Source organism: Nelumbo lutea, chromosome 1 (genome assembly GCF_056320005.1).
Source record: "Nelumbo lutea isolate HS-2025 chromosome 1, American lotus-T2T, whole genome shotgun sequence".
Classification (NCBI taxonomy): Eukaryota; Viridiplantae; Streptophyta; class Magnoliopsida; order Proteales; family Nelumbonaceae; genus Nelumbo; species Nelumbo lutea.
In genome coordinates, this window is record NC_142684.1 from 103,152,519 (window position 1) to 103,165,509 (window position 12,991).

Consider the following 12,991-nt stretch of genomic DNA (forward strand, 5'->3'; position numbering starts at 1 on the left):
TGCCAGGTCAAGCTGTGACGCTTGCATTGCTATACTGCTGACTGCTTTAGATGGAAAGAATCCCGGCCATAGCATACTGGAACTAGTTCTCGTCTGGTCAGTAACTTGGTTTTCAAAACGTTGTCAACAACTCATTCACTCTAATGCCTTTCTAGTTAGTTCCTATGGTCCTTACCTGTTACCTCCCCGACGGTGACGGGATCTGGCTCCTCACTCCCGTATGTGAATGTGCATGTGAGGCGCAGATCCGGTCTCTCCCAGACGCCTACTTTCAACTTTAATGCGTAGATAATAAGCTAATGAGACTCCTCTGAGCTTGAGAAGAGCAGAGGCCCCATATTTTAAATGCTTCGATGATTGCATTAAACAGATTTTTGCCAGAAGTTGTACATTATAATATATATAAAACTACTGCCTAAAGAACCTTTTGCATTTGAACTAGGCTAGATAACATGAATTACACATCTACAGGCAACTTTGGGTTGCCAACTACAATTAACTCCCTTTTTGTGCATCAGAAGATAGGACCAGCAGCAAGGATCTCCTCAGTCAGTGAGTTGTCCTTGCCAATCTTGTAATTCACAAATCCCTCAAAGTTTTTCTTGAACAGGCCTGCAAGCTTCAGCAGGGTGTCGTTGTATGCTTTCTTGTCTGTCCACTGCAATCCAACGCTCACATATATTAGTAAAACACAATTATCAAATGTACCTACCAACTAAAGGTCGAGTAGAAGAGTTAAAAAGAAGCAAAAGAGATAGGGGAAACAAGGGCCAACTAACAGTGTTCATTGGATTCAGGATTTCCGAAGGGACGCCCTCAACTTCTGTAGGGATCTCAAGCCCAAACACTTCAGTCTTGGTGTAATTAGCCTTGAGGAGGCTACCGGAGTGTATGGCATCAATTATCTTCCTTGTATACGGCAACCTGATTCGGTTACCCGAGCCATAGCTGCAAGGGAGAAAATTTTGTTTAATCAATCAAGATTCAAGACCCAAAATATATTATTATATGTTGAGACTTGAGGGAAGAGGGACAAGGTATTTCCTAATTGAATTCCTGTAATTTGTATATACCTTCCACCTGACCAGCCAGTGTTGACCAGCCATCCAGTGGCACCGTGCTTCTCCATTTTCTCGGCTAGCACTGCTGCATATTTAGTAGGATGCAGCATGATGAATGCTGCTCCAAAGCAGGCGGAGAATGTCGCTTGTGGCTCCTTTATACCATCCTCTGTTCCGGCCACCTGTTTTTATTTTCAGAAAAGAAAAGGCCATCAAAATGCTTCTCCCAGAGTTTACACCGGTACTATTTCACTATATAATTAATTCAACTAGCCAATGGACCCATAATAGCATAGAGCATCCCATGGTTCCTTAACGAACACCAATCATAATAGTAGCACTTGAGAATTATGCGCATACCAGAGCTGTGTAGCCGCTGATGAAATGGTACATGGTCTGGGCCAGACTCAATTTGCTCACAGGTGGGAGAACACCGAAAGCATCACACGCTAGAAGGATGACATTCTTCGGGTGTGGGCCTACACATGGAATCTTTGCATTTGGAATGTACTCAATGGGGTATGCTGCTCGAGTGTTTTCTGTACAAAAAGAAACAAAGAACATTAAAATCTCTCACACCCAATATTAAAATTACTAGTGATGATAGGGATTTATCGTTATTGTTATTGGGCAAAGGAATCAATCATCTAAGAAACTATATGAGGATTAATTTCAGCAGCCAAAGCTAATAGCCACCAGATTTTGCTTTTGGAAGGGATTCATTTCGGAACAAGTAAACAACCGTGGAGTCATCTTTTACCTGTAACAGATTTGTCCGAATAATCTACCTCCCGACTGTGCTCGTCGAACACCACATTTTCCAAAACTGCAAACCACAGGCAATTAATTGCCGATTGAAAGCAACATCCAAATCAAGGGATAGTGGGGAGTGAGTGAATTACAAAAGTAGCGAGGTCAGATTTTATTAGTACCAGTCCCAAACTTGATGGCGTTCCAGATATCAGGCTCCTTTTCCTTTGAAAGATCAATGCACTTGGCATAGCAACCACCCTCAATGTTAGACACACCATTCTCACTCCAGCAGTGTTCGTCGTCTCCAATTAAATACCTATTATGATCCGTAGAAAGTGTTGTCTTCCCCGTGCCTGTTACAAATACAATACAATTAATGCATGTTGATCAAACTGGGAGTGATGACAAATTAAGCAAATAGAAGCAAAAATAACAAAATCCAGTTAGTTTCGGTATCAGATAAAAGGAAGGGGGGGGGGGGGGGGACAAAGGAGAGACAAGGGCAGGCGATGATGGCGTGGTAGTACAACGATCCATTGATACAATACCTGATAATCCAAAGAAGAGGGCGACATCGCCATCTTTGCCCATATTGCAGCCAGAATGTAAGGACAGGATTTGACGCTTAGGCATGAGATAGTGCATAACGCTGAAAAGACCCTTCTTCATTTCCCCGGCGTACTGCGTGCCAAGGATGACCATTTCCCTCCTAGCAAGATTCAGATCTACGCTAGTAGAGGATGTCATGTAGTGGGTGTATCGATTACACGGGAATTGCCCAGCATTGTATATGGTGAAGTCCGGAGTACCGAAATCCTCCAGCTCTTCAGGCGTGGGTCGGATACACCTGCCACCCACGCGGTTATCCATTTTGTACACTCACTAAACTAATTCACTTGTTGAATTTCTGCACCAACCTTACACAACACAAAGGGACCTACCATATATATATAACCTGTGGAAAATATATATATTCTATACCAATCCACCATGCATTCATTATTTCAGCGTTAGAAACTTAATAACTGAGATAGCTAGATAATCATATATTCACATTCACAGTGTTTGAGTGTCGGCAGTTGGAGAACTTATCTGGTACTGTACTGTACAGCTGATTAAATTGTTGTTACTATTACTAATCCTATTCTTTTACTTACATGTTGTGCATGAACAAGGAATGGTACGCTCTGGCTGAGACAATCCGGACTTTGATTCGGTTCGCTGGGTCCCAGTTTAGAAATTGATCGTTCACATACACCTGCAAATGCAAAATTAAATACCATTATTATCTCAACATCCAAAATGGGTAAACAAATATACCAAGTATTTGGGTAAACAGATCCATAATACAGTCACTGGCTTGTTATTGTTACTTAGCAACCTGATCTATATCTTTATGGATTTTCTTTTAAGCCCAAACACTGTGATCAGTTCTTCTGGAGGGGCAAAATCAAGTAATCTCACTCACACTGACCGTGTAACTAGAGCCTAGACAGGGGTAACTAGGGTGGTGGGTCCCATATATCGACATAACACACATACGAAAGCGTCTCGGAAGGGTAAGTGAAACGACAGTCTGGCCAGGGCAGGACACACTCGACACAGTCCAGTGACACACCCTCAGAAGTCAGCAATAAATGGTAGAGTGTAAGGGACAGCAATAACATAACGTGTCACAGCCGTAAGATATTTTCGAGTTTGGCTTTCGCTCCTTTTGGGGAAAAGGAGGAAAGGCTCCTTTTCCTCTTCACGGTGAATAATAATAAAGTTAATGACATCATCACATCAAGGTCAAGAGAATCATCAAAAGTTGGGGCCCATACTTTATCCAACGGACTGGAGTTGTTCTTGTCAACTCACACAAGACGTCAAGAAAGATACCACCACCGAACCCCCGAAAGTTTCAAAACAAATAAAATAATGGTGACACGGCACCAAATTCGATGAATTTCTAATGCAAAGCCTGTAAATGCCCGGCCCCATCATGTGCAGCTAGGATACACACATAACACGTTACGTTATCATCTTCAAGCGAAAAAGGAAGGTATCATGATAATTCGTTATAATAATTTATTTATAGAATGAGATTGAGACAGATGGACGAGAATGATGATAAATAATTAGAGCAGTAAATTGTAATTTACGATGATAAGCAAACTGGATGGGTTAGAGCAGTAAATTGAGAGAAACCTTGTCCAGCGAGTTCAAGTAATCGACGGCTCTCTCTCTGTTCACCAAGAAGCTGTGCTCGTCCATTTCAATGTTGGGTGAGCCCCTGGTTAGTCAACAAGAAAAGTCGAGTTCGTGACGAAATCACAGAAATGGCTAAAATAGCTAGAAAATGGAAACTGGAAAGATAATAGAGCAACGGACTTACTTTCCCCACCAAAGTTCATCTTCTGTTGTTTCGTCCCTTACCACACGCTTATCCCTGGGGGAGCGACCTGTCTTCGCTCCCGAGAGCGTGGCTAACGCTCCGCTCGACGTTATGAACGATCCATGCTCATATTTTATAGCCTGTTCGTACAACTCTGTGGAGTAGAAGATAGAAGAAGAATGACATCCAAGATCAGTAAATCTGGGGAAAAAGAAAAAAGTATAAATGAAAATCAGGCAAGATAGGTAAAGTCGAAAGCCTCCTTAAAACCATGCAATTAGCTTTGAAAACCTGGGACACGTGGCTTTCTTATACACCGTGAAAAGGTAAATCTCCTTTAAACAGAGGGGAAAACATTTTCTCATAATCCCAGTGATGTGAACAAGTCAAAAGAAGGCAACTTTGCGCCTTTGTTTACACCGTTTCTTAGGTTTATCTACTTGAAATGTCCTCAATAATTAATTTGACAATGCAAATATATGCAATCTAGCTAGGTCCCTTTCTCCGGCAGCTGCAAGGAATCAAAAAAGGAAAAGGACGCGGGTTGGTTTGGGAGTTTACGAGTATTATACCTGCAGGAGAAAGATTGTAGAGGACGTGGGTGAATTTCAAAGCGCTGTCACTAACGACGATGGTTGGTGTATGCTGATGCGAATGAACAACCCTGGGCGTTTCGGATTTCCTGGCTGGGTCTCCTTTCACCACTTTTGGCCCCGTCTCCCTCGTCAGCGATGCCAGAGATGCACTGTTTCAAAAAGAAGGAGGACAAAAGTTATAAACGTACTCTCATAAATGAACCGCAGGGTAATTTCGTGATGCCACACACACGTTGCTTTGATTCGCTAGCATTAAAGAAAAAAGAAAACAAGCAAACAAAAGTTCATTATTTGTTTTGAATCCGTGCGATTCGCGGGCAAGGGGCAGCTCCCACTGCAGAGAAAAATCTCTCAGAAACGGGACTCTACCTGATGGACTTGAGTTGCTGTTTTTGGCGCTCATCTTCGGAAATTGTAGCAAAAGCGCCTTGCGTTCCTTTGATCGGCGTAGTGGGCGCGGATTTCTTCTTCTGGAGTGAATGCAGCTCATCAATCGTCTGAGCTTTAACGGGAGAAGCACTGTCGTCATGACAGATTCCGTTTTGCTTCTTCTGAGTTTGGATCCTGGCAAGCCCGTTGCGAGCAGTTCCAACGCCCGTGAAGCTGAACTCTCCGTTACCGCTACCGGTTCCGTTCGAAGCCATCTCTTCTCTGCAATTTCTGTTTTTTATTACCATGACAACACGTATTATATCAGATACTGAACGAACGAAAACATTTATTTGAAGAAAAAAAAAATAGAATAACACAATAAGAGATAACTGTAAAAAATCCAATTTCTGAAAGTAAAATTTAGGGATAATGTTATCTATATTTGCTCAACAGATCAAAACAGAAATAATGGGTATCCATAACTTATCGTAGAAATTAAAGGAAATCCGAAATCTATTGTAAAAACTATGTGAATCGATTTTCCGTGCGTATCGGCGTTAAATATTAACATTTTAAATGTCTTGCGCTAAAAAAAAATTATCTGCATAAAATGCTCTTATCAAGCATTAGCATTCATTGCAAAAGTTCCTGAATTCACGTAGATTTTGTCCATGAGCTCATGATAAACAAAAACGTAGAAAGCACCGGAAACCAGACTGAAAATTTTAGATATTCCGAGAACAAGGTGTTGAAATTGAGAAAGATGATCAAATTCTCAAACATGGAACATGATCAGCAGAGCCCATGAGGAAAATACTAAAACAGAGGATTTGGACGAGAGGGGGGGGAGGAGGAGAAAGAACTTACCAGAAACCAGAAGATCAAAAGAAGAAAGAAGGACAAAAAAAACCCTAAAACAAATGAGAAACGAAGGGACAAACGGATGATTCCACCATGCAATTTCAGTAAGGAGTGAAGGCTTCAAACAACAACGGGAGGGATGCAAAAGCAGAGCAGCGAGGCCTCCCTTTTAAAGGCATCATCCCACTTGACCCGAGCTTAACCCGACCCTAACCCAGAAGTCGCAATTCTAACCATGGTTGGATCTTTAACCCCTACGGTTAAGAAACCCAAAAGGGGGAATGAGACAAAATCGAATTAAACGCGAAATAGAGACCCGACTCGGAAAAAAATTAATACACTCTTTATTCTTTAATTTCTCCCCAAACAAAAAGAAGCCTTCCCCAAGTCCTCACGAGTCCATGACTCATATTTTTAGGCGCTGTTGATTCGTCGCGTACAATGAGTTCCTGCCAGACCTGATCTATCTTCGCGATTGATTAACCCTGCACCGTAGATCCAGATCTGATGAGTTCCGTATGACATTAGCCCAATGGGCTTAAAAAACTCATTTCCAGTTTCCTCACCTTTTCAGAAAAATTAAAGAAGAGAAAAATCTTTCATCCAATGGGTGACGAACCTATCACAGTCACCTCCGAAAAATAGATACCTGATCGTTGAATTGGAATCTTCTGCCGTGGGATATCGTGAGATTATATTTATATATAGGTATAGGTATAGCCAGGTCCGAGGCCCTTTGCTGATTATGTTGTGGCAAAATGGTAATTATGTAGATATCGTGAGAAATTCCTAAAATATCGAATAAATATACCATATACATTTGAAGTCTTTGACTGATTCCTGAGTGGCGCCGACCTGATTAGTCTCTTACAACTTACATCTTCACGTCCACGTCAGTGGCTTATCGCTCGCCTATTACCTACAAAGTACGTTCTCCCAATGGGCCAAATCACATGCCACGTCATATATTCCAGCTAGGAAACTGTCCGAGGTTTAAGCACCTTCCACCATCCCGAAGATACCGATGCTTTCACCTGCGCAATCCCTAACTCCGTTATCGTAATCTTGTTAGATGCCGTCAAAACATAACGCCCCTGTTACGGCGGCGACAACGAAGGTCGAGGGACACGTGCTGCGAGGTCCCTTTTATGAGTTTATCAACATCGCTTTTGGAACATTTTTCAACGAAGATAATTTTTTCTTAATCCCTTTTTTTTTTTTTTCTAAAAAAATTCTTGTCCAACGACAACGAGAACCAGTTCTCTCGCTCGCACACACTTTTCTCTCGTGAATAGGTGGACTCAACATATGACTAACGCCTGTTGTAGGTTATGATCTCCTTTAAACTACTGAAATTGATATTCAATTTGGATAGATAAGATCATCAGGTCATTGCCGTATCTGAATCCGAAACGGCTAGTCAGTAGTCAATACCTACCCTACCCATTTTGAGGGTCCACAACCACTGCTGACTGAACCACCAAACCGAGTCAATATTGCCGCAAATCGGTGTGTAGTGGAAATTGGAAAACATCGCGAAACGTTACGATAAGTGGGCGCAAGCGCAAAACGGCAAAAGTAGTCAGTAGGTACAGTTTTCAAAGGGCGCCGACTCATCATCCACAAATACGAAATATCTAATCGTATCGGATAACAGTGTATATGAGATATGATTCTCATGGGACCGCGAAAAAAGCGACACGGTCCTCCCTCTTTGTACCGCTTTGGCAATGCGTATCTCTTTTCAGTTTTTACCATACCAATCCAAACAGGTGAAAATAAAAAATGGAAGGTGTAAACAGAGAAAAGAGAGGAGGTCACGGGAGTGGTATCGGTTTCATGTGTGTTGCTGTTAAAAGTTGGAAGGAGAAAAAATAGTAACAAGTGGTGAGTGATAGTGGTATGGTTGGATGTGGTGAGCGGTAAAAAAAGGAGGAGAGAGGAGCTGGGGGAGGGGATACGTGGTAGAGGAGGAAGCCTTCCTGCTCTCATGATTCATGACAAATTGACGTTGATGTAGAGATGGAGATGCGAGTGAGCGTTTTGTCTGGTTGGAAGAAGGTGGGAAGTGAGAATTTGGTTGAAGTAATAAGGGAATGGTGGGGGGAGTTCCAAGCTTGGTGGACAATAGCCACGTCTGGTGAGGGCATTGGCTACTAGCTATTTAATAATAAAATGATGGAAGAATATTATGGAAAGCTCTCGCCAAGAAAAAATATCATAGCTAGGGGTTATTTGCTTACCCCCACACCCACCCTCCCTTAAAAAGAGTTCTTGTTTGATGTGTGGTAGTATTTAATTGGTAGAGTGCAGTCACACGAGGGGAGGAAGACATGCAGTCAAATAAATTTTTTACTCTTCCTCCGGTGTGGAGGGAATAGTGCTGTACTCGGGTTGGATCCACTTACATCCGAATCTCATTCATCATAAAAAATGTTATATTTTGCATTATTTTGTATGTATTTATACAGTATATATCTGCATTTGTATTCTTTCCAAACTCAAACTCAGCTTATATAATTTTTTTTTGAGCTATACAACAGGGATAGCCCATCCCCAGCCCCCAATATTAGATGTCAAATTAGGTATCATAATTTTGGAGTCTATTGACAATCCTACGAGATATAGAGATTATTTTAGTTGGTATACTAGTGAGGATGAATACACTTCTTTATTAGAAAACATCTTACACTATTAGGGTCCGTTTGGTTTGCAGGAATAGAGGTTTGGAATCGGAATCGGAATGGGCTGTTTCGATTCCAACTATTTGGTTGGGCGGAATTGGAATCTCATTCCCATCCCTACTGGAATGGCATTCCCCATTTGAGGGAATGGCCATTCTTGCCCCTCCCTTAGGAATGAAATCTCATTCCAGCTGATTTTGATTCCCATTCTCATTCATGTCTGAGTCAAAGAGACTATGGGAATGGACCATTCTGATTCCGATTCCAATTCTGACTATGAACCAAATGGACCCTTAGATCTTTTATAGCTTTGAGTTGATAAAAAACATACAATGCACAAAAAAATCATGAAAGAGAGAGAAGGGTATTGCAATCCAAGAGAGGGGGTGAATTGGGTATTAAAATAATTTCCTCCAACTAAAGACTTCTAATATGATAAATGTATGATTATTGGAAGGTTGTGTGTGTTATAAAAATGCAAGGGATAACAAAAACAATCAAAAAATGAAACTAAATAAGTAAAAATAAAATTTTGCAAGAATGTAAAGCACACATTGATTTTTATAGAGATTTGTTCAAACCTTAACCTACATCCTCTCTTTAGGCAACTTCTTAAGAATTCCGCTAAAAATCCACTAGACTTTTGGGTGCCAATCAAACCTAACAACTAATAGGTTTGAAAAAAAAAAAACATCCAACAATATAAGTTGATAAGCCCCATTTGATGTATCAGCTTGTATCAATATATAGAACCATGCTAACTATCGACTATTTTCTCCTGATAGTCCACTAGTAACTTAATCTTAGTTTTAGTTGTGAGACATACTTAACTTATGATTTGTTGTAGTCGACTATTAACTTAATCTTAGTTTTAGTTGTGAGACATACTTAACTTATGATTTGTTGTAGTCGACTATTAAATAGTGTTTATTCAAAACAAGTATTGACTATCAATGTTAGTTGACTATAGATCTATGGGTAGTCAATTATTAAATAGTGTTTACAAAACACTAGCCTCGGTTATCAAGGGTAGTCAACCAACTACTCAGACTATTCACAATTTTCAGTTTTAAAAACTTGGAGTTTTTCATTGTAAAGGTACGTAAATTGTTTTTTTAGGCTTTTAAGCTTAAATTAATTACTTTTGAGTCTAAGAAGAACTAAGAACCAAACCTAATACTTATTATTGCTCTTTAAGGTAGATTAATTGAGATTGGTCAAGTTTAAGGCCATAAAGTGCATTTCATGCATATGATTTACATCAAATCCTAAAACATAAAACAATGAAGACCAATAGACTTAGATGCTTTCTCTTTCCAACTCTTGGCAGTAGTCTTCTTCTTTGGAGATATTCAAGTTTATTTATAGTTGTCTAATGCATTTCTTTCATGCTTTGGTTCTTATAGCATTTTGTTAAACACTTTTAGCGCAAAGGATATAATTGTACCTGAGGAACACCTATTTAGGTGAATTCACTTATCCATGTTCTTTCAATTCCCATATAGTTGTATAATGACATTTTTAGCCATAAAAAGACAATGTTAGAATGGACAAACTTGTCCCATCCAGGTGGGAAAGTTACTTATCCACCTGGGAGATGGACGATGATACCCAAATAAGCTAACTTTACCATAGACCCACAACTTACCAATAAAGAACACGATAAAATTGGTCAATAGGAATCATTTTCCCATTGACCATCATTCCCCCCATCTCCTTAAAAAAAGACAGGGCCTTAGTAATTTTCATGTTCCCACAGTGTTCTGGATTTCATAAATTAATAGATATTAATATAATAAATCATCACAAATTTCCTTCTATTTTTTACAAACTCTATAATTGGATGTTAAAATATGCAATATGAGAGTTGTGGCCATTTGACAAATCTTTTTGGGAAGATATTCCGATAGCTCTAACAGTTAAAAGATGTATTGAGCTTTGCATTAAGATCTGAGCGGCCTGAAGCCCATTTTGTTAAGGCGTGTCTTTTGTGCGTCTTTCCGCATAAAGACAAATAGAAAAAAAACTCAAAAGTCTCATTTGAATCTTTCCGAAAATCACCCAAATCGTGATCTTTCGGACTTGTAAATAGTCGATAGACCACACAAGAAGAAGCGCCAAACGGGATATTGGGCTATCCCTTATTCTTGTTGAAGGACAAAGAAATATCTCTTTGAACTGTGGTAGAGGCGACAGTACACCTAATATGCCAAGCTTCGGTCTAGACAGAAAAAGAGACCTAGGCAACACTTTTGCAGTAAATGATGCCTTGGGCAGGACAAGGCATACTTCATTACTTCGCCCAAGCAATTAGAAATGTTTATTTTCGCCTTCTAAGCAAGATATCATCCCTTTGCTGTACTCTCATTCCCACTTTCTCCTTCCCCCTTATTCTTTCTCCTTTATTTTTCTGTGTGCTGGGGGAGGCATCAACTAGTGCGAGCCTGGTGGGTGTTTGATCAGCTATTTGGGAAGTTTTCCGGTTTTGCAAAGCAGAAAGACAAGACACATTGCTGAATGCTGATGTTTCTGTCGCTGAAAAATGGTTTTCTGACTTTTCTCAGGGGGAGAGCGGGAATTTTTGTTCATTGTTCCTAAAAATACCTATTTTTGTGGGTTATCCGAATCAGCCCAGAAAAGCCAAAAGGCCTACTTACTTTTCAGATAAATATTACGGGCCTCCACACCCACATTGGAGAATTATTCTTTTAAAAACAAATGGCAATGATTTATATAAAGAACATATTCGAACAAAAAACCAATGGGCCTTGTAAAATTGTTGAAATGGGGAAATCCTTGTGAAACCTGTCACAAGAATTCTGGACTATTTGCTATATATATCACAAAGAAGAATGGATTCGATCATCTTTCAAAAGTTGATTTTTCAGTTTAAATCCATGCAATGCGAATGTGGAATTTGGAAATCAACCTCCATATAGCTAGTTGGCCATTCGGCAAGTTAACTGGCACCCAGCTAGACCAGTGGAGTCTGTGGATATAGTTGCCCATGAAATGGACCAACGACGAATGCTTGTGGAATCACAATTCTGATGTGGAGTGTGATTCTGCCTTGCTTTGGTGGACTTGTTTGGGAGATGGGTGATTCGAGTCGTCGTTGCTTTATTGATTAATTGTCAGAGGGAGTATATTTCAAATGGTGGTCAATGGTTGTCCAAACAAATGTGCTCTATGCACCGCAAAAAGACAGTGGTGCCTTTTTGGCGGAGAGAACTAACAAGGCAGTTGACTTCCAGAATCCAGATAGATGCCGTGACAAATGGTGGGCCGTGGAAAGGTATCGGGGGTCAACTTGGGCTGGGTCACTAGTAGCATCTCTTTGTAACAAATTCCAGCCCGACGGGCCTCGGCCAGGCAATGTTTGAAAGTGGGCAGGCCGCTGGTCTCCACCTCATTCCTCTTCTGTTGAAGGCTTATGGGTTTGCTTCTTTTTAGTAAAGAAAAATTGAGACCAAATCAGCCCCCCCACCCCCACAACATCTCATAGAACATTTCCGCCGTGTATTGGAAATTATCTCCCGATGATAATCCTATGATGTCATCATCAAGAGATGCTCTCTATACACGGCGGAGATGTGCTATGAAATGTTGTGGGGGGCACAAAATTGTCCCTCAGTCGAATTGACTGCTGAGAGAGAAGCTTTAGCTTGTTGAGGCATGTCAGTCACATTTGACTTCGTCTAAAATTATTAATAGTGGACCATTTGGATAAACTTGAGATCAAATCAGGCACCCCACAAGATTGTCCCCCACAACGTCCCACATCACATCCCTGTCATGTATTGGGAACATTTCTCGATGATAATACTATCATTTATGCGATTATCATTGTAAGATGTTCTCAATACATGGCGGAATGTGTAGTGGGACGTTGGGGGGGTGATTTGGTCTCATAACTTGAAGCACATTTGATCATTTTGATGTGGAGGAAAACCACATGTATTTGTCTTGCTTTGATCATATGACAACTACTACTCCAATCTAATTGATGAAGGGTGATTTGGCCTGACCTAGCAAGAAGGAGACACGTGGATACGACCTGATTAAGGGATGACAATTCATTCTGACAAGCCTAGTTCGCAATGCTTGAGCTCGGGTTTTCAGCCACTTCGGCCTAAAACTCACCTCGACATCTAATCCAATTCAAAACTAAAGAACTGAAGTATCAACTCGGGGCTAACAACCCGAATCGCCACGTAACCAGCTCTAGAGGCCTCTCCAACGGATCCCGAATCTATCGAGATCACAATGAGCTAACAGATCCCGAAT

At 40.6% G+C, this 12,991-nt stretch overlaps 1 protein-coding gene across 1 annotated transcript; it reads right to left on the bottom strand.

Annotated features, from left to right (window-relative positions):
* Window positions 1–337: 337 nt before the first annotated feature.
* Window positions 338–6,257, bottom strand: LOC148876500 (phosphoenolpyruvate carboxykinase (ATP) 1-like). The gene is made up of 13 exons (XM_088967017.1): window positions 6,027–6,257; window positions 5,157–5,447; window positions 4,764–4,936; window positions 4,192–4,345; window positions 4,005–4,089; window positions 2,972–3,072; window positions 2,363–2,661; window positions 1,994–2,167; window positions 1,822–1,887; window positions 1,422–1,600; window positions 1,074–1,243; window positions 780–948; window positions 338–658 (listed from the first exon to the last, which is right to left on the bottom strand). The coding sequence occupies exons 2-13, from the start codon at window positions 5,429–5,431 to the stop codon at window positions 515–517; spliced, it is 1,989 nt and encodes a 662-aa protein (XP_088823143.1). The 5' UTR covers window positions 5,432–5,447; window positions 6,027–6,257; the 3' UTR covers window positions 338–514.
* Window positions 6,258–12,991: the final 6,734 nt, after the last annotated feature.